Source organism: Jaculus jaculus, chromosome 1, assembly GCF_020740685.1.
Source record: "Jaculus jaculus isolate mJacJac1 chromosome 1, mJacJac1.mat.Y.cur, whole genome shotgun sequence".
In the NCBI taxonomy this organism is placed as follows: Eukaryota; Metazoa; Chordata; class Mammalia; order Rodentia; family Dipodidae; genus Jaculus; species Jaculus jaculus.
Genome location: NC_059102.1, coordinates 179,516,407 through 179,541,563, shown reverse-complemented (window position 1 = coordinate 179,541,563; position 25,157 = coordinate 179,516,407). Strand labels below are relative to the sequence as shown.

Below are 25,157 nucleotides of genomic sequence, written 5' to 3'. Positions count from 1 at the left end.
ACCATCTGCCAGGTACCTGCTCTCCCACCCACCATGGTTTGGCTTCACTCCTACTTCCCTTATCCTCTACCCTCAGAAAGGCGCCTTGTGGCTTGGTTTGCTGGCCTAGGGACACTCTTCCTCCTCCTTTTCCCAACAAACTCCCTCTGCCCAGAGAGGAGAGGGCAGCTTCTTGCCCCTTCCTGTACCACTGATTGAACTTTATCAGCCATGCTCAAAGAGGGACCAACTCATCCCTCCCTTCTTTCCCTTTTCTTTTTTCTGTCCTCCTCTCTGCTGGACTTTCTCAGCCACTGAGCCACTGTAATTTACATGCTCCTGCTAGCTTGAAGCTTAGTCTTCCAACTTGCTTTGGTCTGTGCCCTCTGACTCCACTGCTGCCGCACACATGCTCTCTCCCGCTCTCCCCTTCCTCCTGAGATCTCATTCTTTACAGCTAATAATTACTCCTTCAGGAGCACACCTTCCTTTCTCCTCTCTTCCTTATAAGAGTCTCCTCCTATAACCTTTCCTTCTCCCTCTCATCTGAGATGGAAAATAAGACTTCCAAAACTGTCCCTATCACTCCCCCTTGGCTTGTCTACTTCAAAATTTAAAGAAATTAAGGCTCCAAGATGACATCAAGCCTCACCACTTAATATTTTATTACAACATGGCCTGGCCTCAATATAAATTAGACAATAGATCCTATTTTTTGATTTCCAAATTTTTACTTATATAAATAAACTTGCCACAGCACTGGCAAATGGTTCAAGATTCCCCATATTTAAACATCTTTTGCTCTATATGCCTGTCCTCTCTGTTCTGCTTGCCCTACTCACCAGATTCTTCTAACCAAGGTGAGACTGACTTCATTTAGATAAAACAACTATTTTAAACTCTAAATGACTGTGCATGAATGTGGAATTGAACATTAACCTAAATTTCAGATACCTAATGATCAGTGCTAACCTGTAAAAAATACAGATACTGGCTATACTGGTCTGTGTCTGCAGTAATGCTTTGAGACATAGATTCAAACAACATGCATAGTCACATTGACAAGACTCATATGGGGATATGCTGTGTATGGGATACACAAGCACAACAAAGCTGTAACCCATGCTAGGTGGCAAACAACAACAGGATGGTGACAGAGAGACCCCCATGTCACAGCCAGACACACAGGCTCAGAAAACAAGTTGGAGGGCTGGAGAGATGGCTTAGCAGTTAAGCGCTTGCCTGTGAAGCCTAAGGACCCTGGTTCAAGGCTCGATTCCCCAAGACATACATTGGCCAGGTACACAAGGGGGGTGCATGCGTCTGGAATTTGTCTGCAGTGGCTGGAGGCCCTGGCGTGCCCATTCTCTCTCTCTCTTTCTCTCTCTCTCTCTGTCATTCTCAAATAAATAAAAATAAACAAAAAAAAAAAAATCCAGGCATGGTAGCACACACCTTTAATCTCAGCACTTGGGAGGCAGAGGTAAGAGGATCGCCATGAGTTCAAGGCCACCCTGAGACTACATAGTGAATTCCAGGTCAGCCTGGGCTAGAGCGAGACCCTACCTTGAAAAACAAAAAACAAAACAACAACAACAACAAAAAAGATAAAAGAAAAAAGAAAAGGAAAACAAGTTGGATCCTAAAGTCTGCCAGGTAAAGGCTAAAGTCCAGACAGCTAGGAACTGGTAAGTTTGCTCAATGTTTAGAGATACTTGTTAACGATTGTTTCTATTTCACTATAATGTAAATTATATTAATTTGTGATATGCTATTTAAATTCATGGTAAGCTGGATTCTAAGAAATGGATTGCCCCCCGCAACTCAGACCCCAAGTACATTTAAAACCATGTGTCATCTACTCCTAGTCCTTAGGCAAACTGGCCTATTGCCTCTGCATGAGGAAAGGAAAACTGACAACATATAATTAATTGATTCTCTCAATTTCTCTCTTGTGTAAATTCACTGTGAACAGATAATCTTAATTTGTTATATCGTTAAGTGTAGTTCAGATTTGTCATTTGATTTTCCAAGTGTGTTACATTACCTCCAGGGCAAGTTTTCAAGTTTTACCACATTTACAAATCCATGCTTTTAAAATGTGTTTTATAGGATAAAAAAAAAAAAGTCTCAAAACAACAGGTTATTAAGTTTAAAATTTGATCCACTGATATTGTTTTGCTCATGGTTCTTAGGGAGATAAGGAAGTCTCCCCATATTCTGATAACTATATAAACTGTATGCTTTCTCTACTTTTTTTTTTTTTTCCAAGGCACGGTCTTGCTCTAGCCCAGGCTGACCTGGAATTCACTATGTAGTCTCAGGGTGGCCTTGAACTCACGGCGATCCTCCTACCTCTGCCTCCCGAGTGCTGGGTTAAAGGCGTGCACCACCACGCCCAGCTTCTACTTTTTTTTTTAACTTATTTTTATTTTTATTTATTGGGGGGTTGAGAGAGAGAGAGAGAAGCAGAGATAGAGAACGGGTACATCAGGGCCTCCAACCACTGCCAACAAACTCCAGACACATGTGCCTCCTTGTGCATCTGGCTTACGTGGGTCCTGGGGAATTGAACCTAGGCCCTTTGGCTTTGCAGGCACATGCTAAGCCATTTCCCCAGCCCTTTTTCAACTTTTGAGGAGCTCCATTCACAATTCTTGGGCCAAAATCAGCTACAATACTAAAATTTGTTATTTGAAAACAATGTAATTTAAACAGAGTATGTTAATTAAGGTAACCCTAAACAAGGTGCATCAGATTGATTGATATAGATTTCTCTGTCAGAATTAAGTTGATGTCTAATCAAGTTTAGACAAAAAGATTAAAGCCACTAAAATGTACATAGGTGCATAGATATAAAGGTGATTCTAAGTTACTAAAGACAGACTTCTAAGTTTTCAACTTTAAAACCAGAAGTACTTGTTTATATTTACTACAATAGCCATAGCTGTTACAGTACAAAAAAATTCCAAAATTCAACTCTGATTTCAGATTGACAGACTCATTTAAAAGGTTAAAATTTGGGTTTAATGATTATTACAATAACTTAATTTCTAACAGACTGCTTGGTTTCAGTTTGTTGGTAGATTTGTCTCATATTCAAGTTCAGATCCTCCAATGTCAAAACAAAAGTGATGGCTCTCACAAGGACACTAAAACTAAGTAAAACTCAAAGTTAAAATTTATATTTTTGTTAATAAAAACTGTCACCAGGATTGTTAACATGGTTTGTCTGTACTTACAAATGTTAAATTATACACACACACACATATCTTTTCTATCTTTCATATATGGCTTACCATGTCATCAGATAATATAAGTTAAATGTTACAACAAAATGTTAAGGTTTTTAAAAAATATTATGTTTTAACTAGACCTGTTTTGTCAAAGACAAAAGATGGAGACATACTCTATATTCCCATTTGTCTCTTGGGTGCTTAGCAACCAGATGTAGTGGCCAGAACCAATGAGGACTTTGTGGTTAAAAGGGCCCACAATATTTTGGCTCAAGCCCCTCCAGGTCAGAAGGGCTCAAGAGACAACAGGACACTACTTCCTCTAGAGGATCCTAAACCTCTTGGTAGGTCAGCTATCTTCTTGATCAGAGAAGACATGGAGACCCAAAAAATGAATTCCAATCACTATCCAGTCTGCAGAAAAAGCATCAGAACAGAGGGAAAACCCTTAATGCTTCCAAGGGAAGGGAAGCCACATGGTCAGCAAGGCCCTGACTCATCCCAGCAGATGGTACAAATGCTGAGAGAGCCATAGAGCTCCTCCCAGGAGTCTTCCTTAAAGACCTTAAAGACAACTTCCTTAAAGACAACTGACCTTAACTTCCTTAAAGAACCTTAACTGACCTTAAAATGTGGCCACCTACTTGGTCTTAAACATTCAGTAGAAAAATACAGCAAAAAGTAAGGCATATCTTAAAAGATTTAATCATCACAGCACAGACTGTAACTTTAGACAGACCTGCTCACTATAACAAGAACAGATATAAACCACACCATTTTGGAAATTTCTCAATTTTCATGATGATCATGCCTCTCATTTCTGGTAATAATTTTGTTGCTTTTGGGACGGTGTATTTAACTATAATCTTAACCTTGTAGCCTCTCTACAGTTAGCCCAACTTCACCTACCTAGGTCCCCAAGATTACCCTTCAAGGCCTAAAATGCTAACGAAAACCCTGGGTTTGAATGGAGGCTACTTAAACCTTAACCCCATCCAATCTTCAGCTTTTTCATGTACCTGCTGCACCCATTCTCCACACCCCCTCTGTTTCTAATAAATAAATATAAATCTTTTTTTAAAAGGGAGAGGACAGAGAGAGGAGATAAGGGAATTTAATCAGAAATATTGAAAAACTGTCTCACATTCCTGAATATATATTGAAACCCTGACTCAAATCCCACAATGAGGATCACCAGGGTCATCCTTTATACAAACCTCCTCAGCTGCTAGTTCCTTCAATCTGAAAACAACTACATCTCCTTTAAGACTACCCTCCAGTCTCAAATTTGTGCCCGTTATATGTACAACCAATGTAGGATCAATGTGAACAGTTTATATTTCCTCTAAGTTCTGTTATAAAAATGCTCTTAGATCTTGGTCTAGTAGACATTTTTCAAACTACTTTCTAGCCTTTCTACATGTAGTGGGGGAAACTTGTCCCAGGATTTGGTCATTTTTCTGGCTAGCATCTGTATTAACTTAATAATACTGACCCCTCACTTTTTTTGTGTGATTCTGGGGATTGAGCCCAGGGCTTATTCAAATGCTCAGCAAAGCACTCTACTACTGAGCTACATTCCCAGCCCAATAAATTCTTTTTTTTAAATTGTCTTTTTTTATTTGCAAGCAGAGAGAGACAGGGTGGGGGGGAGGGAGAACGAGAGAGCGAGCATGCCAGGGCCTCCCACTGCTACAAAAGAATTCCAGATGCATGCCCCACATTGTGCATCTGGTTTTACATGGGTACTGAGGAATTGAACTTGGGTCATTAGACTTTGCAGGCAAGTACATTAACCACTAAGCCATCTGTCTAGCCCAATAAATTCTTTTATTTCAGAGTTTCCTTGTGCTCAAGATTTTTCTTTACTTATTTATTTGAGAGACAGAGATAGAGGCAACCAGAAAAATAGAGAGAGAATGGGCACACCAGGGCCTTCAGCTACTGCAAACAAACTCCAGATGTATGCACCACCTTGTGCATCTGGCTTATGTGGATATTGGGGAAATCGAACCTGGGTCCTTTGGCTTTGCAGGCCAGCACCTTAAATGCTAAGCCATCACCTCAGCCCTCAAGATTTTTATTTGACATATTTGACAGGGACACAATAAAATTTTCTTCAGTGAAAAGTATAGAATGTGGTAAAGATGTCACTCTTCTAGGAGGACATGGGGAAAGAAATCATCAGAGCAGTATGACTATGTCACAGAAAATTCTCCTAAATTATTGGCTCTGACTACAATTCTAAAATTTTTAATTTTGTATCTTTCCCCCCTCCCTTTCATGACAAATCACATCAGAGACACCTCTGACTTCTCTTCTGCCCCTCCCCCTTTTCTATACGGTTCTGAAGGAAGGAACTTTTTGAAGATAGATGCTTTGTGCCACATCTCAGAAGTCAACTTTAAGATAATTGCAGAGGAAGCAGCTTTTAATCAACTGACAGGCAGCTTTAAGGAAATTAATGAGGACAGAATCTTAGGAAGGAGTAAATCACTTCTGACAACAAAGCTGTCTCATTTTTTTTTTTTTTGTCCCAATCTCCCCTTGAAGAAATAGTACCCTTCAAGGATATAAAAATAATGCATATTTATTTTTGGTACTTGCTTCCTCCAAGATTAGGAAACAGTTCAGTCCCTGAGACTTCTGAATACTTCTTTGTTGACTTAGAGTCAGGGTCACTTTAGAAAATCAAACTTTAACAATCTAGTACATATGATTAGGATATCACAGGGGGAGGACATCATAGTAAACATTAAACTTGGAAAAATAAACCTAAGACATTTCAGAAGAACCCATACACATGCAATGATATAAATGGTGGTCAGGGCTGATGGCTCTTGGCATCCATTTGGATCCAGGAATGAAGCTACAACTCTGGCTACGTAAGATAAACTCTTGAGACAGTAAACCTTGTCTTGGGTCATTATTGGGGGGGGGGTGTGTCATCTTTTTGTTGTTGCTATTTTTGTTGTCTTTTTAAAAATTTATTTGCAAAGCCTTATATTAGGGCAGCCAGGCCAAATGAGCCAACAGGTGCAATAGTAGCACACCTGTCATGGTGGAAACCAACTGCCCTCTAATTGGACTGGAGGCCTGCTCCATGGGAGGAATACATCCCAGATACTGAAAATTTAAAACAGGGGTAGTCATGAGCCCTAGGGGTGTAATGTCTGCTGCTGTCTGGCTAAACGTATATACTATGCTTATCAAACTGCCCAGTAAGCACTTCTCTTAATGTTCATACCCTTATATTAATGCTACTCTCACTTTTGGTAGAGAATCTTCTCTTTTCAGATGGCAGTGACCTTGGGATGACTCAGAAGGCATCATGGTACCAGAAACAAGTGACTGGAGTGCTCAGTACTGCAATATCTCTATCACACTTTCCAAGGCTCAGGGTCTACTGTGGAAGAGGCGGCAGAAAGAATGTAACAGTCAAAGGAAGGGTAGGTCTGCTTACAACATGCTCCCCCCCGACACAAGATGGTCTGGATATCTATGACCTCACAGTGCCTGACACTTCCTATACAAGCCCATCATAATAGGAGGAAAAGATCATGACATCAAAATAAAAGAGAGACTGATTGAGATGGGAGGGGATATGATGGAGAATGGAGTTTCAAAGGGGAAAGTGGGGGGAAGGGATGGCATTATCATGGGATTTTTTTTAATAATCATGGAAGTTGTTAATTAAAAAAATTGAAAAAAAAATTATTTGCAAGGGGGGGAGGGAGAATGGGGGCACCAGGACCTTCAGTCACTGCAAGCACATTTCAGATGCATGTGCCACTTTATGCATCTGGCTTATGTGGGTAGTGTGGAGTTGAATCCAGTCTGTCAGGCCTTGCTTGCACTTTAACCACTGAGCCATCTCTCCAGCCCTGTTTGTCGATTTTTAAAAATTTATTTGTTTGTTCACAACCACGCCTGGCACCAACCCATCTGTGTGGTTTTCGAGGTAGGGTCTAGCTCCAGCACAGAGACTGACCTGGAATTCACTATGTAGTCTCAGGCTGGCCTGGAACTCACTGCGATCCTCCTACCTCTGCCTCGCAGATGCTGGGATTAAAGGTGTGCATCACCACACCCACCTCCTTGTTCCCTTTATATCTTAGTTATAGAAGTTGTCAATTAAAAAAAAATCAAAGCCGGGCGTGGTGGCGTACGCCTTTAATCCCAGCATCTGCGAGGCAGAGGTAGGAGGATCACCGTGAGTTCAAGACCACCTTGAGACTACATAGTGAATTCCAGGTCAACCTGAAGTAGAGTGAGACCCTACCTTGAAAAACCAAAAAATAAAGTAAAATTAAATATATATCTTAGATCTGGAGAGGTGGCTCTATGACTATGGTACTTTCTTATGAAGGTTAAGGACACAAGTTTGATTCTCCAGTACCCACATAAAACAAGATGCACAAGGTAGCACATGTGTCTGGAGTTCATTTACACTGGCTACAGGTCCTGATGTGCCCATTCTATCCATCCTCCATTCCTCCCTCCCTCTCTCTCTCTCATTCTCAAGTGAATAAATAAACAAAATATCACACACATACCCCTTAGGGGCTAGAGAGATGGCTTAGTAGTTCAGGTGCTTGCCTGCAAAGCCTACGAACCCAGGTTCAATTCCCCAGTACCCATGTAAGCCAGATGCACGTGGTGGTACATGCGCCTGGAGTTCATTTGCACTGCTACAGGCCCTGGCACAGCCATTCTATCTGTCTCTTTCTCTCAAATAAAAAATTTAAAAAGATATATATATTTAAAATATTTTATTTTTGCCAGGCATGGTGGTGGTGCATGCCTTTAATCCAGCACTCGGGAGGCAGAGGTAGGAGGACTGCTGTGAGTTCAAGACCACCCTGAGATTACATAGTGAATTTCAGGTCAGCCTGGACACAGTAAGACTCTACCTCGAAAAATCAAAAATAAATAAATAAATAAATTAATTAATTAAAATAAAAAGAACCCAAGGGCTGGGGGAGGTAGCTCAGTTGGTAAAGTATTTGCCTTTATTTGAAGGGGTTGGGGGAGAGCAGATAGAGAAAGAATGAGTGTGCCACAACCTCTAGCTACTGCTAACAAACTCCACATGCATGTGCCACTTGCATCTGGCTTTATGTGGGTATTGGGGAATCTAACCTGGGTCCTTTGACTTTACAGGCAAGTGCCTTAACTGCTAGCCATCTCTCGAACTCCCTAAATATATTAATGTGTATGTGTGTGTGTGTGTGTGTGTGTGTGTTTTGTTTTTAGAGGTAGGGTCTCACTCTAGCCCTGGCTGACCTGGAATTCACCATGGAGTCTCAGGGTGGCCTTGAACTCATGGCAAACCTCCTACCTCTCCCTCCCAAGTACTCGGATTAAAGGCGTGCACCACCATGCCCACCCCTAAAAATATTTTTATTTATTTGTTAGCAGAGAAAGAGAGGGGGGAAAGAAAGAGAATGAATGAGTACATTATGGCATCTTGCCATTGCAAATGAACTCCAGATGCATGCACCACTTTGTACATCTGGCTTTACATGAGTTCTAGGGAATTGAACCTGGGCCAGCAGGCTTTACAGGCAAGCACTTTTAACTGCTGAGCCATCTCTCCAGCTCAGGCCTTGTTCTCTTGATTCTCCTGCCTCTATCTCTCAATTGCTAGGTTTGTAAGTATGAGCTACTATGTCTGGTTTAGCCTAGTTCTTAAGCTTCTCAGGGTATCAGAATGAGTTTGAGGCCACCCTGAGACTATACAGTATACTCCAGCAGCCAGCATGGCCCATAAAAGTTCAGGAAAACAGATACTTACTAGTTTGCAATTGCCTTGAAATATCTGAAATAACTGGTTAATAGGAAGTAAATCAGGTGAGAGTTATCACTGAACAAACAAAAACTTCTGCCTCCCAAGTGCTGGGATTAAAGCCATGCACTACCACGCTCAGCCAGCACTAATTTTTTATTCTTTCTTTGTTTTTAAATATATTTATTTGAGAAAGAAAGAGGTGGGGGTGGGGTGGGAGAATGGACGTGCCAGAGCCTCCAGCAGCTGCAAACAAACTGCAGGCACATGTGCCATCTTGTGCATCTGGCCTTATGTGGGTCCTGGGGAATCAAATCTGGGTCCTTTGGTTTGCAGGCAAGCACTTTCACCGCTAAGCCATCTCTCCAGCCCAATAAAAATATTTTTTTAAAAAAGCCAGATGCACAAGCTGGTGCATGCATTTGGAGTTCCTTTGTAGTGATTGGATGCCTTGGCATGCCCATTCTCTCTCTTTCTCAAATAAATAAATAAAAATAAAATATTAAAAAAATTATTTATGAGACAAAGAGGGAGAAAGAGAACATGTGCCAGGACCTCTTGCCACTACAAACTCCAGATGCATATGCCACTTTGTATATCTGGCTTTATGTGGGTACCGGAGAATTGAATCTGGTCAGCAGGCTTTGCAAGTAAGCATGTTGAACTGCTGAGTCATCTCCCCAATTCATTATTCTTATTTTTTTTTTTTTGGTTTTTCGAGGTAGGGTCTCACTCTAGCCCAGGCTGACCTGGAATTCGCTATGGAGTCTCAGGGTGGCCTCGAACTCATGGCGATCCTCCTACCCCTGCCTCCAGAGTGGTGTGCGCCACCACGCCTGCCATCATTATTCTTACTTTTTAACTAACAATTATCTAGCATTACTCACCCCCCAACCTGGGGCCTTACTGCCCAGTTGCTGACTTTCCCCCCATCCCCAAGTAACAGAGCACTTATGGTGATAGAGATTGGAAGAATAATTTGGTGTATGACTGTTTCTGGCTTCATTAGTAATTTTGTATTTTTGTTATTATGCTTTCATTGGATATCAACTAAAGTTATTATAATGTGCAAGTTGCCACTATTTTAGAAAATTAATTGCAGTTTTCTGTTACAATATTGTGTCTTGTTCCAATTAGAAAATGAAAGCTGAGGGGGAACGCAGGCAGTTTAGTGTTTGAGAATTCAGCAAAACTTCAGCTCAGCAGTCTCTAAAAGCCTAACTTAAAAACAAAACAGAAATTAACAAAAAGCCATCACTGACTCAAGTGAAAGGGAGTCAAACAAAAAACACTGAGTCACAGACAGCAACATATCCAGTTTAGAGGAATCACTAGTGGACAGAGGGAAAAAATATCTCTTGATTTTTCTGGTTCTGCCAATTACTACAATGCTAAGAACTAAAACTGGTCTTAGGAAACAGAGAAAGGAAACACTAATAGGACCTTATATGCTTTTTCTTTTTTTTTTGTTGGGGGGGTGTTGTTTCAAGGTAGTCTTGCACTAGACCAGGCAGACCTACGTTCACTATGCAGTCTCAGGGTGGCCTCAAACTCACTGCCTCCCAAGTGCTGGGATTAAAGGCGTGCATCACCACACCTGGCAGGACCCTATATCTTAGAAATAAGGACTAAAATGAAAATGACAGCAGAGAGAAGCAAAGACTCCAGCAGCTATAGGCAGCTAAGGGAGAATCCTAGAGAGAAGCAACAACCAAGAAAAAGATGAGAGGTAAAGCCCAGACAGGCAAAAGCTCAGTGTGGACCATAATGTGGGCTGTTCTGTTCTCCCATGCCCTCCAACCAGAGGGCATGACAACTCTAAAATCATACTGTATCTGGTGACAATGGGATTGAGAAAAGCTATGATCTGGAACAGCTCCATCCCCTTCATCTCTACTAGAAACATTTATTGGAGCATCAAACTGGCTTTTGGAAGGATAATGGGACAATATGAATCTGTGTTTTAACAAGGTCCCTACATAGTTCCAATACAGACTGTCCAAGAACCACTGTTTGAGAAGCACTGATCCAGAGGTCTGAAGAACTACTTAGACTAGTGCTCCAAGACTAATGGCAATTATTAATTCACTTTGGAAGAGTTTTCATATGGGATCATGTAAGAGAACATCTCCTGGGGAGAGATATCACTTAGTGGAAATTAAAATAAACCAATACTCTGGAGGATGTTCTCCTGAGAAATGTCTGTTTGCTCAACAAATTCATCTCTTTGATCACTATCACAGTGAATTTCAAGAGCTCACATCAAAGACAGGGGAATACAGGGCAGAGATGATGTTATGGAGAGAAGAATCTATATTAAACTATACAGAGGGACCCAAAGTGAGGTTAGGGGAAGAGATTGAGGAGGAAAGGTGGAGGGAGGGCTAATCAAAATCTAAGAGGAAGGCTGGAGAGATGGCTTAGCGATTAAGCGCTTGCCTGTGAAGCCCGAGAACCCCAGTTCGAGGCTCGATTCCCCAGGACCCACATTAGCCAGATGCACAAAGGGGCACACGCATCTGGAGTTCATTTGCAATGGCTGGAGGACCTGGCACACCCATTCTTTCTCTCTATCTGCCTCTTTCTCTCTCTCTTTCTCTGTTGCTCTCAAATAAGTAAATAAAAATAAACAAAAACAATTTTTTTTAATCTAAGAGGATATAAAGAAATCATATGGAATCCTACTTTTTTGGACAATGGAACACTCAGGAACCACAGACTGTTGCTAGAAAATTTTCAGTGCCAGGGATAGGATACCTTCCAGTGAGTTGTTGGACAGGGAGGTCCCTGATGGCCCCAAAACATTATAGGCCACTGCCGAGGCCCTTGGTTTCCCACCAGGAATCGATGGTAAGACCCTATTGCTGAAGACTCCACATACTTGGGCTGCAAGGCCACTGAGAAATCCTGCTGGAACTGAGTTGATAACCTCTTCCATGTAGACCAGCTGACAGAAAGCTGGAAGAAGCCACTCTGCATACAGTTCAATGAGAGAAAGAGAAATCACCAGTGAAGATACTCAACAGTGGACACTGGAAGCCTTATATTTGGCCAGCCAGGACAAATGAGCTAACAGGTGCAATAGTGGCATGTCTGTCATGGTGGAAACCAACTGCCCTCTAACTGGACTGGAGGCCCGCTCCATGGGAGGGAATATATCCTTGATACTGAAAACTTAAAACAGGGGTAGTCATGAGCCCTAGGGGTGTAACATCTGCTGCTGTCTGGCTAAATGTATATACTATGCTTATCAAACTGCCCAATAAGCAGTTTCTTAATGTTCATACCCTTATATTAATGCTACTCTCACTTTTGGTAGAGAATCTTCTCTTTTCAGATGGCAGTGACCCTGGGATGACTCAGAAGGCATCATGGTGCTAGAAAGAAGTGACCAGAGTGCTCAGTACTACATATCTCTATCATACCTTCCAAGGCTCAGGGTCTAATGCAGAAGAGGTGGTAGAAAGAATGTAAGAGCCAAAGGAAAGGTAGACTCCTTACAATGTGCTCCACCCAGACACAAAATGCCCTGGATATCCATGACCTCACAATGCCTGACACTACCTACATAAAACCATCTTAAGAGGAGGAAAAGATCATGACATCAAAATAAAAGAGAGACTGATTGAGATGGGGAGGGGATATGATGGAGAATGGAGTTTCAAAGGGGAAAGAGTGGGAGGGTATTACCATGGGATATTTTTTTATAATCATGGAAGTTGTTAATAAATTTCGAAAAAAAAATGTATTACAAAAATTATGCAGAGGGAGATGCTCTTACAGAACCAGTAATCCTCATTCCCATTGTAGACAAAAATCCATTACTTGTCTTGAATGGTGGGTGGCACAGCACAGCTATCTTCAGGTAGTTGCCTTGCCTTCCATATTTGCTGAGTGCTTTAGTCCTTTGGCTGTAGAAGACAACCAATACCTAGAAAACTAGAAACTTCTGCAGTATTGGGCTTTAGAGCCAGACTGGGCAGAAACTCTGTTGAGCAAAACCTTGTTGAGAAGCCTTAATCCTACCTCTTAGTGAGACAAGCACTTCCAAATTTCCAGTTGCTGCAATTCCCTCTCCTAGTGGCAGATGGTACATATTGAGAATCAAAAATGCCTCACTGGGTAGAGAGGCTCAGAAATCAATGCTTTTATGATGCATACAAGCTGGATAGCTGCCATGAGCCCCTTAGCAAGACAGCCATGGACTAACTGAATTCCATCTCCTTAGCAAAGTTCTCCAACTGTATTCCTTCAGCTGTCAGCCCCATATGTGACACAAGAACTCACCACCTTGGCTTCTGCTTTGTAGCTGTTTGCTTTTAGCCAGATGTTTCTAACCCTTATGAAAAAGAGGAACCTTGCTAGGATGGAGGGCTGGCAAGCTGTGCCTAGGAACTGACAAGAGGCCTGGCTTCTAGAAGAGGCTGAAAATGTCTATTTGCATTATTGAAAGCAAATCTATAAACAACTTTTCTACAATTAGACAGGAAGGGTTAAAAGCTATTGAGACGAAGATTGCAGGTGTTAAAAGGCAGGCACCAGGTGCTCTTACCATTTTAAGATCAGCCAAAGAATACTTAAACTAGCCAGGCATGGTGGCACTCGCTTTTAATCCCAGCACTCAGGAGGCAGAGGTAGGAGGGCTGCCATGAATTCAAGGCCACTCTGAGACTACATAGTGAATTCCAGGTCAGCCTGGGCCAGAGTGAGAGCCTACCTCAGGAAAAAAACAAAAAAACAAGAATACTACAAATCACTTCTATCCTCAGCTAAGTAAGAGGCTCAAAGAACCTCCACAGTCTTCTCTTTTTTCAGCCATCTGGAATTTTGGTGTCATCACTTCAAAATCACATCAAAACCTTCCTGTCATTATGATATCAAAAGAAGATAGCCTTTTTTTCTACTCCTTCTGGAAATTTGCAAGACCATGGAGTCACCTGTTGCTGGTTCTGCTAGTTAGTTTGCCTAGAAATGATAAGAAGGGAGGATGTTCTTCTTGAAATTCTCTTTCATTCATTTAGCTTCTTCTGAATCTCAGGTTTCCTAGTAGGTCCCTGAATTTCATAAAGAGAAAACAGGTATGGTGTCCAAGAAAGGAGAAGAACACGACAACAATGCTGGTCAGTACAAAATACAGTGGTGGCATACGGAGGGGAGGGAGCTGCCACAGCAAGGGAGGAGCTTGAGGGAAGCTGGAGATGCAGAAGAGCAGAACATTCCAGGTTAAGGTGCCCTGGAAAGAATGCAACCTTATCAAGTTCAGGGAGCTTGGAAAGCAATTCAGTATAGTCGGCTAGAGAAATCGTTAAGGAAGCAGGAGGCAGAAGAGGCTGGAGAAGCAAGAACCACATCAGGACACACCCTTTCATCACTCTGTGTGTCATGGTCCTATAGATACTCCTTTTTCTTGAAAACAAATTCCCAGGCATTAAACAAGCCCCTATATGCACAGCGCTAAATAAGGGGGCCCTGAGGGTATGTCCTAGGTGCCTCCACTGAACCCAGTGGGATTCATTAAATACAAACATTAGACAGCTAAAGAAAACAAACACATTAACAAGTGCACCAAACTATAAATGGCATGGACTCTATTACAAAGTATTGAGGAAGTTATTTAACAGGTTCTTACACTGGAATGGGGCTTAAATGCTACAAAGTTAACTTATTGTTCAAATGCTTAACTCTCTTTGACAAAACAATGGCTAGATGGGAGATGGCAAGCTCCATCAACCAAAGTAGTCTAAAGGCTGCTAACCACATGGCACCCAAAAGGGTTTTAAACTAGTGGTAGAAGTATACCTTAGACAGGAATGGGCCCTAAAATGAATCTTTGCTCTACTAGCAAATGGATGTGAAAAATAAAACTTAAGTAGCTTCTGAAGTCCTGTCTTACTTTTTTTTTTGGCTTTTCAAGGGAGGGCCTCCCTCTAGCCCAGGATGACCTAGAATTCAGTATGTAGTCTCAGGCTGGTGTTGAACACACAGCAATCCTTCTACCTCTGCCTCCCAAGTGCTGAGATTAAAGGTGTGCACCATCATATCTGGCTAATTTGTACTTTCTCTGAGGTAATTTCAGGACTTCAGGAACCTGTTGTGTAGCAAATTCCTCCAAAATGAAATATTCCCTCTTAAAGGGAAGGAGTCAAGAGTTTAACAAGTCTGAGAAAATAGAAACTTAAAAGGTCACAAGACCACTTCCCAGGTTATAGGTGAGGTAAACAAATGTTGAGGGGCAGACTCTGACCAGTGTTGTGTAGGAATTTTCTCTGAATTAAAATATTCCTTCCTGGGCTAGAGAGATGGCTTAGCAGTTAAGTGCTTGCCTGTGAAGCCTAAGGACCCCGGTTTGAGGCTCAATTCCCCAGTACCCATGTTAGCCAGATGCACAAGGGGGTGCATGTGTCTGGAGTTCATTTGCAGTGGCTGGAGGCCCTGATGTGCCCATTCTCTCTCTCTCTCTCTGCCTCTTTCTCTGTCTGTGGCTGTCAAATAAACAAACAAACAAACAAATAAATAAATAAATTCCTTCCTGAGAGGAGTGAGGCTGGGAGGCTCAAGACTCAGGAGGTCAAGTCTAGGAAAAAGGTTGTAAGACCCTTCCCTAAGGTTACATAAAAGTTAAACAAAGGCTGGAGAAATGGCTTAGCAGTTAAGGCCTTGTGAAGCCTAAGGACACAGGTTCAATTCCCCAGTACCCATGTAAGCCAGATGCACTAGGTAGCACATGTGTCTGGAGTTCATTTGCAGTGGCTGGAGGCCCTGGAGCGTCCATTCTCACTCTCTCTCTCTCTCTCCCTCCCTCCCCCCTCTCTGTCTAATAAATAATTTTTTTAAAAAAGTTAAGTGCTTGGGGAAGAGACTGATCAGCTGAGCAGCATGCAAGTTGTGTAGTGTGCTAGAGTGTCTCCCACCTGCCCTGCCCAGTGCCTGTGAGTCCAGCATTGTGTTGTAGAGATGCAGCTTCTGTAAAACCATCACCTAGGTTGGGGTGGGCTTTTTGGTGAAACTCTGAGTTATCCATTGTTCCTATAAGGAAACGCTTATCCTGCTCTATAAGTAACCCCAATAAATTAATTGGCTCACCAAACTAGTATTGCTGCAAATGTACTCTGGTCTGTCATTTGGGTCCTAGCTGGGATAAAAAGATGTGTTTGTTTCTTCACAGGAAAAAAGTTTCATGTGGTAGGTCCCCAAGGCCCAATTGAAATCTATGATGTGTGAAACTTCCTGATATATATTTTTTCTGTGGGGATTGAAACCAGGGTTGCTCACATGTGAGGCAAGAATACCACAACTGAGGTACAGCCCCAGCCCTTTTTGTGTTTTTGAGATAGGGTCTAAGTTGTCCAGGCTGGCCTTGAACTTGTAATTCTGCTTTAGCCTCATGAATAGTTAGGATCCTAGGTCTGTACTAATGGGCCTAACCAAAAATTACTGATTAAGATAAAATCCTGACTTTCAAGCTTTGAAAACTGAGACCTACTGGTTGTGGGTGGGTTGGACTAGAACACTTCCTTTTTTGTTTTTGGTATTTTCAAGGTAGGGTCTCACCCACACTGACCTGGATCTCACACTGTAGTTCCAGGCGGCCGTGAGCTCACAGTGATCCTACCACCTCTGCCTCTCCAGTGGTAGGATCAAAAGCATGTACCACCATGCCCAGCTTTCTTTATTCTTTATAATCACAACATTGCTGGTCCTGATGAGATCATACTATGGTCCATGCCAATCCCAGAAAAGTTACACATAGTGGAAATGTAAGCAATAGCACTCACCCTCATGGAGGTTTCACCACCATGGGCTTGTTGCAGCCTGAAGACCTGGGCCACCATGTGCTCTGTTGAGGGGTGCAGCAGGATCCTTCGTGAGGCCAAGCCCACCATTACGTATCGGCCCATTGGGGACAGGCTCACCGAAATGGCATTGGGACCTGAGGGCCAATAGAACAGAGGTTCATTTCCCAGAATTCTTGACATTCTAAGGAAACAAAATTTATATTTTCTAAAATTAAATTAATTTTGGTTTGTTTTTGTTTTTGTTTTTTGAGGTAGGGTCTCAGTGTAGCTCAGGCTGACCTGGAATTCACCATGTAGTCTCAGGGTGGCCTCTAACTCACAGTGATCCTCCTACGATTTCCTCCCTAGTGCTGGGACTAAAGGCATGTGCCACTATGCCCAGCAAATTAAAATTTTTTTCAAGGTAGGGCTAACTCTAGCCTAGGCTAATGTAGAATTCACTATGTAGCCTCACAGTGGCCTTCGATCCTCCTATCTCTGCCTCTCAAGTGCTGGATTGAAGGAGTACACCACCATGCCCATCTTTTTTTTTTTTTTTAACTTTTTGATTTTTTTTTGGTTTTTCAAGATAGGGTCTTGCTCTAGCCCAGGCTGATCTGGAATTTACTTTCTAGTCTTGGGATGGCCTTAAACTCAGTGTTCCTGCTATCTCACCCTCCAAAGTGCTGGGATTAAAGGTGTATGCTACCACATCCAGATTGTTTATTATTTTCTAAATTTTTTAAATTTGTTTATCTATTTGATAGGGTGGGGGGCAGACAGAGAGTAAATGGGCATGCCAGGGCCTCCAGCAACTGCAAACAAATTCCAGATGCATGCACCACCTTATGTATCTGGCTTAATTTAGGTTCTGGGGAATCAAACCTGGGTCCTTAGGCTTTGTAGGCAAACACCTTAACTGCTCAGCCATCTCTCCGGCCCTCTTTATTTATTTTTTTTAATTAATTAATTTGTTTGAGAGAGGCAGAGAAAGAGAGAGAATGAATATGGGCATGACAGGGCCTTTTGGCAGTGCAAATGAACTCCAGAGACATGTGACACTTGTGTATCTGGCGTTATGTGGATACTGGAGAATTGAACCCAAACTGCCAGGCTTTGTAAGCAAACACCTTTAATTGCTGAGCCATCTTCCCAACCCCATGGAAATAATTTCACTGAGGTTTTTTTTTTCTCCTTTTCTCCAACATTCATATTTGCATAATCATCCTGAGCTCCTAGGATGGTAGTGAGTAGTAAAATGAGAAGGTATGCATATACTGAGTACAATGTAACATATTCACAGTAACTACTAAGTGTTAACTATTGCTATCATACAACTTTAAAAAACTGGAATATAGCCGGGCATGGTGGTGCAAGCCTTTAATCTCAGTACTTGGGAGGCAGAAGTAGGAGGATTGCTGTGAGTTCAAGACTACCCTGAGACTACATAGTGAATTCCAGGTCAACCTGTGCTACAGTGAGACCCTATCTCAAAATAACAACAACAAAAAATCAGTGTACTGTATACAATGTTTTGAAGCCTCCTTTTTTCAATTTTTCTTTCTTTTTTTCTTTTGTTTTTTCGAGGTAGGGTCTCACTCTGGCCCAGGCTGACCTGGAATTCACTATGTAATCTCAGGGTGGCCTTGAACTCATGGTGATCCTCCTACCTCTGCCTCCCGAGTACTGGGATTAAAGACATGCGCCACCATGCCCAGCTGAAACCTCCTTTTTTCACTTAAAATGTATTCACATTTTTCCATCATTAAATAATCTTCCGTAAGAGCATTTTAGAGGGGATGTGGGGGGGGACATTTTAAAGGTCAACTGTATTTTATCCTATTATTGTATCATCATTTATGTGAACAACTTTTGTGCGTGTGAGTACATGTGTATATACTCAGATATGTATGCCCTGTCTGTGCAAGCAGAGGCCAGAGGAGAATGTTGAGTATCCCCCTTGTCACTCATCCATATGTTTCCTTCAAACGAAGTCTCTTATCTGAACCTAGAGCTGCCCTTTTCAAACCCCAACAATTCTCCTGACTCCACAAAACTGGGGTTACAGGCATGCATGGTCACAACTAGTGGTTTATGTGGGTGCTGGGGAATTAAACTCAAGACTGTCTCAAGCCCTTATGTTTATGTGGGAAGTGCTCTTATTGGCCTACCTATCTCCTCAGTCAGTCCCCTTTTTAAAAAGCAACTTGAAAAACTACATGAGAAATAACACTGGCATAAACATTCTTACATGGATATCTTTATATAGGTTTCAGGGTTTTCCTTACATGTGGAATTTCTCAATCAAACAACACATACATATTTGTTTTTGTTTAGTTTTTCAAAGTAGGGTCTCACTCTAGCTCAGGCTGACCTGGAATTCACTATGTGGTTTCAGGGTGACCTCGAACTCACTCCTACCTCTGCCTCCTGAGGGCTGAGATTTAAAGCGTGAGCCACCAGGCTTGGCTTGGAGAACTTTTAATACACAAAGCCAAACTGCCTTGCAGTATATGCATGTTTCCAGTTCCTTGCTATGACCAAAAAGCTCCTCCTCTTTCCATACTGCATAATAGAAGACTGGAAGTGCGACTATGGTTGGGAAGACACTTACTGTGAGCATCTTCAGCAATGTTATCAGCCCAAACTCCTGCAAAGCAATCTTTCTCTGGCCTGTGCCTCAGTGATGCCAGGGGCAGTACATGACCATTATTCTCACCTATGCCATGCCTCACCTAGGAATGCCCAAGCCAAGGTACCAGCATCCCTCTGTCATTAGGTTGGGCTTCCTATCCCTTACCAAATCGCTTGGTGTAGAGCATTTCCCCCAGGTTGTGGGGGGCCAGGGAGTACACTGCCAGGATGCCTTCATCAGGAAAGCCCCTCTGGCTGCTAGGGATGAAAGCTGCCAGGAGTTGGCCATCTGCAGAAATGTCACAGCTGGCATCATTGTAGATCTTGCAGTTCTGCACCAGCACATTCACGGAGGCTGCATGGTACAAAGAAAAAAAACAGGACAAGAAAGTTTGGACATGAAACTGTGAAAAATCCCAAGTCCAAGAAATGTTGAGGTCTTCCAAAGGGTCTCAACTTTCTCTGAAAATGTAACAGAAAGCCTTGTCACTCAAACTAAAATGCTAAGTAACAGGCAACAGGAGTGGCAGGAGGGCTATGTGTCATCTTTTTGAACATTTTTAAAAGATTTTATTTTTAAATTAATTAATTAATTTTGGTTTCCCATGGTAGCATCTCACTCTGGCCCAGGCTGACCTGGAATTAACTATGTAGTCTCAGGGTGGTGGCCTTGAACTCACAGTGATCCACCTACCTCTGTCTCCTGAGTGCTGGGATTAAAGGTGTGCACTACCACACCCAGCTATTTATTTATTTATTTGAGACACAGAGAGAAAGATGAAGATAGAGAAAGAGAGAATGGGCATGTCAGGGCCTTCAGCTGCTGCAAATAAACTCCAGAAGTACGTGCCACCTTGTATTTGGCTTACGTGGGTCCTGGGGAATTGAATCTGGGTCCTTTGGCTTTGCAGGCAAGCTCCTTAACTGCTAACCCATCCCTCCAGCCCAATATTTTATTTTTTAATTAATTTGAGGGGGGGAAGGAGAGGGAGGAAGGAGGAAAGGAAGATAATGGGGCACACCAGGGCCTCTAGCCTCTACAAACAAACTTCAGACACATGTGCCACCTTGTGTATCTGGCTTATGTGGGCACTGAGGAATCGAACTTGGGTCATTTGGCTTTGCAGGCAAGTAAGTGCCTTAACAGCTAAGCCATCTCTCCAGCCCTCCCACCCTGCATGCCCTGCAAAGATATATGGCTTCTACCTCTTCAGTAGAAACTACAGGAGAGAACACGCCACTACAACCACCTATTCATCATTTGAGAGGTTAGATAAAGAAAGTTTCTACGGGCTGGAGAGATGGCGTAGCGGTTAAGCACTTGCCTGTGAAGCCTAAGGACCCCGGTTTGAGGCTCGGTTCCCCAGGTCCCACGTTAGCCAGATGCACAAGGGGGCGCACGCGTCTGGAGTTCGTTTGCAGAGGCTGGAGGCCCTGGCACGCCCATTCTCTCTCTCCTTCTACCTGTCTTTCTCTCTGTGTCTGTAGCTCTCAAATAAATTAAAAAAAAAAAACTTAAAAAAAAAAAAAAGAAAGTTTCTACAAGTTTTCCCAGAGAGCCATTGTCCAAAAGATTAAAACCAAGGTGAATGAAACCACAAACCCAGTGATTCTGAAAAAGGGGTACACAGGTAGAGCTTTCCAGGGACAGGCATCCTACTCGGCATATGCTATGTGATCTCAGAGAAGGAAGTCATTGCAGAAATGTGTATCTTTCTCTTTGGGAATGCTAATCATGGACTCCATAAAGACAGAAAAAATAAACAAAGCCCAGCCCTATCTGGAAGACTAGGGCTCTATATATTTCTCACTATTCTAGGCCTTCTCCATAGTGAACCAATATCTACCCTACCCCCAGGCAGTCCTCATACGTGCCTTGCAGTTACTGAGAATAAAGCACATGGCCAACCAGAAAGCAGGCTGGGTCTGCTGGGGAAGCAGGGTTTGAGCTTAGAGGCACTCCACACAACAGAAATAATTAGATGTTAGCCAGACTCAGAATTGTCTTTGCATTTCTGGCTTTGGTTTGCATTTTAACCTTCTGCAAGCCACACTGTGGGATTTCCTGACAGGAAAAAGTGGCTTTTCCTTGATGTGGGGATGAACAGAAAGGGCCCAGCCACATAGGCAGAATAGTAGAACACATTCAAACAGACTTTAAGTTCCCCTGAGCACTCCATCTTACTTAGTCCTATTGAATAGAAAATGGCATATTGGGACTGGAGAGATGGCTCAGTGGTTAAGGTGTTTAGGGTTTAATTCCCCAGTACCCACATAGAGCCAGATGCACAAGGAGGTACATGTGTCTGGAGTTCATTTGCAGTGAAGGCAAGTGTCTTAACTGGTAAACCATCTCTCCAGCCCTCTACTTACGCTGTAATTTCAAAGAAATGCCTGTTGTCCAATGTATTATGGTTAAAAAAACTAAGCAAATATTTTTTTCCAGAAGTATACCTAAGTTGGGCCTGGTGGCATATACCCTTAATCCCAGCATTCAGGAAGCCAAGGTAGGAGGATTGTTGTGAGTTCAAGGCCAACCTAAAACCACATAATGAAAGCCAGGTCAGCCTGGACAAGAGCAAGACTCTACCTTGTAAAACCAAAAAAAAAAAAAAAAAAATTAAGTCAAGCTCAACTGTCCTCACCAGATTGCCAAATGATGTACTCCATCTAGTAAGCTAATAGTCATTAAAATATAAAGTAAAATTCATGACTAAGAAGGGCAAGCTTACCCAGGGAATCATTCCAAGGGAAACAAGAATAATTTTTTTTCAATTTCTACTTATTCATTTACTTACTTGTGTATGTGTGAGCGTGCGTGCACCAGGGCCTCTCACCACTGTAAATGGCTACCACACACTTCCCCACTTTTGTGTCTGTTTACGGGTGGCTTGGGAATTGAATGTGGATATGCAGACTTTGCAAGCAAGCACCTTTAACTGCTGAGCCATCTTCCCAGTCCCTAGAATTGTTTTTTAAAAATGTTTATGGGGCTAGAGAGATGGCTTAGTAGTTATGGTGCCTGCCTACAAAGCCAAAGAACCCAGGTTCAATTCCCCAGGACCCACACAAAATCAGATGCACAAGTAGAATCCCTGGTGCACCTATTCTCTCTCAAATAAATAAATACATAAATAAAGCAAAATAAGTTTATGTATTTGCATATGTGTATGTGTGCACGTACATACCAGGGTCTCTTGCCACTGCAAATGCTACTTTTTGCACCAGGCTTTATATGAGTGCTGGGACTTGAACCTGGGTGAACAGGCTTTGCAAACAAGTGCCTTTAAGCTGAGCCATCTCCCCAGCCCAAGAACTGCTTTTTCTGGAACCTCAGAGTGATTTATAAGACTGTTTGTTTCTCTTTCCCTATGTGTTGCTAACAACTATAGCAATGACAGAGTAGATTAAAAAAATGACATCAAGAACACGTTGACTATTAGGCTGTTGTGCCAATTCTCAGGGGCCTGACACCTACAGCACCATTACACATGAAACTGAGGAGGGACCAAAAGGATGGTTCTGTTTGTTAACTAATAAAATAATGACATCCAAATACTTATTGCTATCACCATTAGGCCTCTCTGCTGTTCAACTCCCAGCCCACCATCTGCTCTAGCTTGTATGGCTAGATTTATCTAGTTAGCACTGGGACCGTCTGTTTCTGACACAGGGTCCCAAGTCCTTTGCCAAAAATATGGCAATCTTCTCCTCCTCCTCTGATCAAAACATGATTCCAGTTGAGGGTATAAGGGTACAGAAGCAAATGAATTATAGGAAGCTTCAGAAATGAATCCATCTTTATTTATTTATTTATTTGAAAGAGATAGAGAGAGCAAAAGGTGGGGGAGAGAAAGGGGAAGGCAGAAACAGGGGAAAGAATGGGTGGGCCAGGACCTTTAGCCACTGCAAATGAAATCCAGACATATGTGCCACCATGTGCATCTGGTTTACATGGGTAATGGGGAATCAAACCTGGGTCCTTAGGCTTCAAAGACAAGTGCCTTACCTGCTAAGCCATCGCTCCAACCCCTATTTTATTTTATTTTAATTGTTTTATTTTTTGGCTTTTCAAGGTACAGTCTCACTCTAGCCCAGGCTGACCTGAAATCACTATGTAGTCTCAGGGTGGCCTCAAACTCATGGCAATCCTCCTACCTCTGCCTTCCGAGTGCTGTGATTAAAGGCGTGCGCCACCACCCCTCGCAATTTTTTTTTGGGGGGGGTTATTTTATTTTTTAATTAACTTATTTATTTGAGAGAGGTGGGAGGAGAATTGGTATGCCAGGGCTTCTAGCCACTGCAAACAAACTCCAGACACATATGTCCCCTAGTGCATGTGGCTTATGTGGGTACTAGGGAATCAAATCTGGATCCTTAGGCTTCTCAGGCAAGCACCTTAGCTACTAAGCCATCTTTCTAGCCTTTATTTATTTATGTTGTATCATCTTGATTTTTGAACCTTAAAATCAGTACAATTTTTAGTAAGATAAAAAGAAATTAGCCATTTAGAGTCTAGCCACCAAAGACAGGGAGAGAACATAATAAAAAAATTAAGTAGGACTTGAGAATAAATAAGGAAGGCAACAGGATATTAAGCTTGCTTTGTAAAGCTATCATTTCATCTATATTTAATGATCTTATAATATATGATGGCCCCTCTACTGCTGATGCACAGATCTAGCTCATGTATGTTAACATGTATTTTGATCATGCACAGAAACCCATCAGCTGAGCTTCCTGCTGGAGGAGTGGAATCCCAGTTAGTTGAGAGGCTGGGAGAAGGGGATGGTAAATTCAAAGTTAGCATGGGCAACTAGTGAGACCTGGGGTGAGAGTCAGGTGTGGTGGCATACACATTTAATCCCAGCACATGGGAGGTAAAGGTAGCAGGATCGCCACAAATTCAAAGCCATTCTGAGACTACATAGTGAATTCCAGGTCAGCCTGGGCTACAGTGAGACCCTACCTCGAAAAACCAAAAAAAAAAAAAAAAAAGAGGGGTGAATATAGCTAAGTGGTAGAGTGCTTACTTAGCATGTGTGACATCCTACATTCAATTCTAGTAATGCCAAACAAACAAACAGCATACATCTAACTCCTCACAGGGATAGGAAGTAGGGAAAAGAATGCAAGTAAGCTTTATCTTTTAGAAAGATTGGTTAGAAGCCAGTGGAAACTGGGCAGACAGTCCAAAGTATTTTGTCAGCTTTAATTTCAGGCCACTGTGTTTGTGTTTATATTATGTTATGATAATTCTAAATCAATGGCTATCTCCCAAACTTTGCCCCTCCTCTAACTCACCCAATTTCACAACAGCTGTGAGCTCAGAAATCTGCAAATGAGGTCTGGTGTGGTGGTACATGCCTTTAATCCCAGCATTTGGGAGGGAGAGGTAGGAGTTTGAGGCCACCCTGAAGACTACAATGGTGAGTTCTAGGTAAGTTTGGGCCAGAACAAGGTCATACTTCAAAAACAAACAAACAAACAAACAAACAAAAAGAAGGAAGTCTGCAAATGACAGTGAAAAAAGATCAGCTTCTTCAGCGCCACACTCGGTTTTAGAAATCTTGCAACTAATGATCTATCTCGTGCTGTGCTTCTACCTAATCAAGGGAGTATGACAGGCACCGAGGGATTTTAGTGGTTCCACCACAAAAGGTAGCGCTAGGCAGAATTCACTTATTTCAAAGCTCAAGTTCGCAGCTTACACTTGCTGCTTACTGTCTATTATTTTTCACATGG

At 42.3% G+C, this 25,157-nt stretch overlaps 1 protein-coding gene across 7 annotated transcripts in view; it reads right to left on the bottom strand.

Moving 5' to 3' along the window:
• Nucleotides 1-25,157, bottom strand: part of Ambra1 (autophagy and beclin 1 regulator 1) — a 281,415-nt gene that overhangs the window by 33,083 nt on the left and 223,175 nt on the right. For all 7 annotated transcript variants that reach the window (XM_045153306.1, XM_004657205.3, XM_004657206.2 and 4 more), the window contains 2 exons: nt 19,579-19,767; nt 16,779-16,933 (listed from right to left, as the gene is read on the bottom strand). In XM_045153306.1, coding sequence (XP_045009241.1) covers nt 16,779-16,933; nt 19,579-19,767 — 344 coding nt within the window. The remainder of the gene's footprint in view (nt 1-16,778; nt 16,934-19,578; nt 19,768-25,157) is intronic.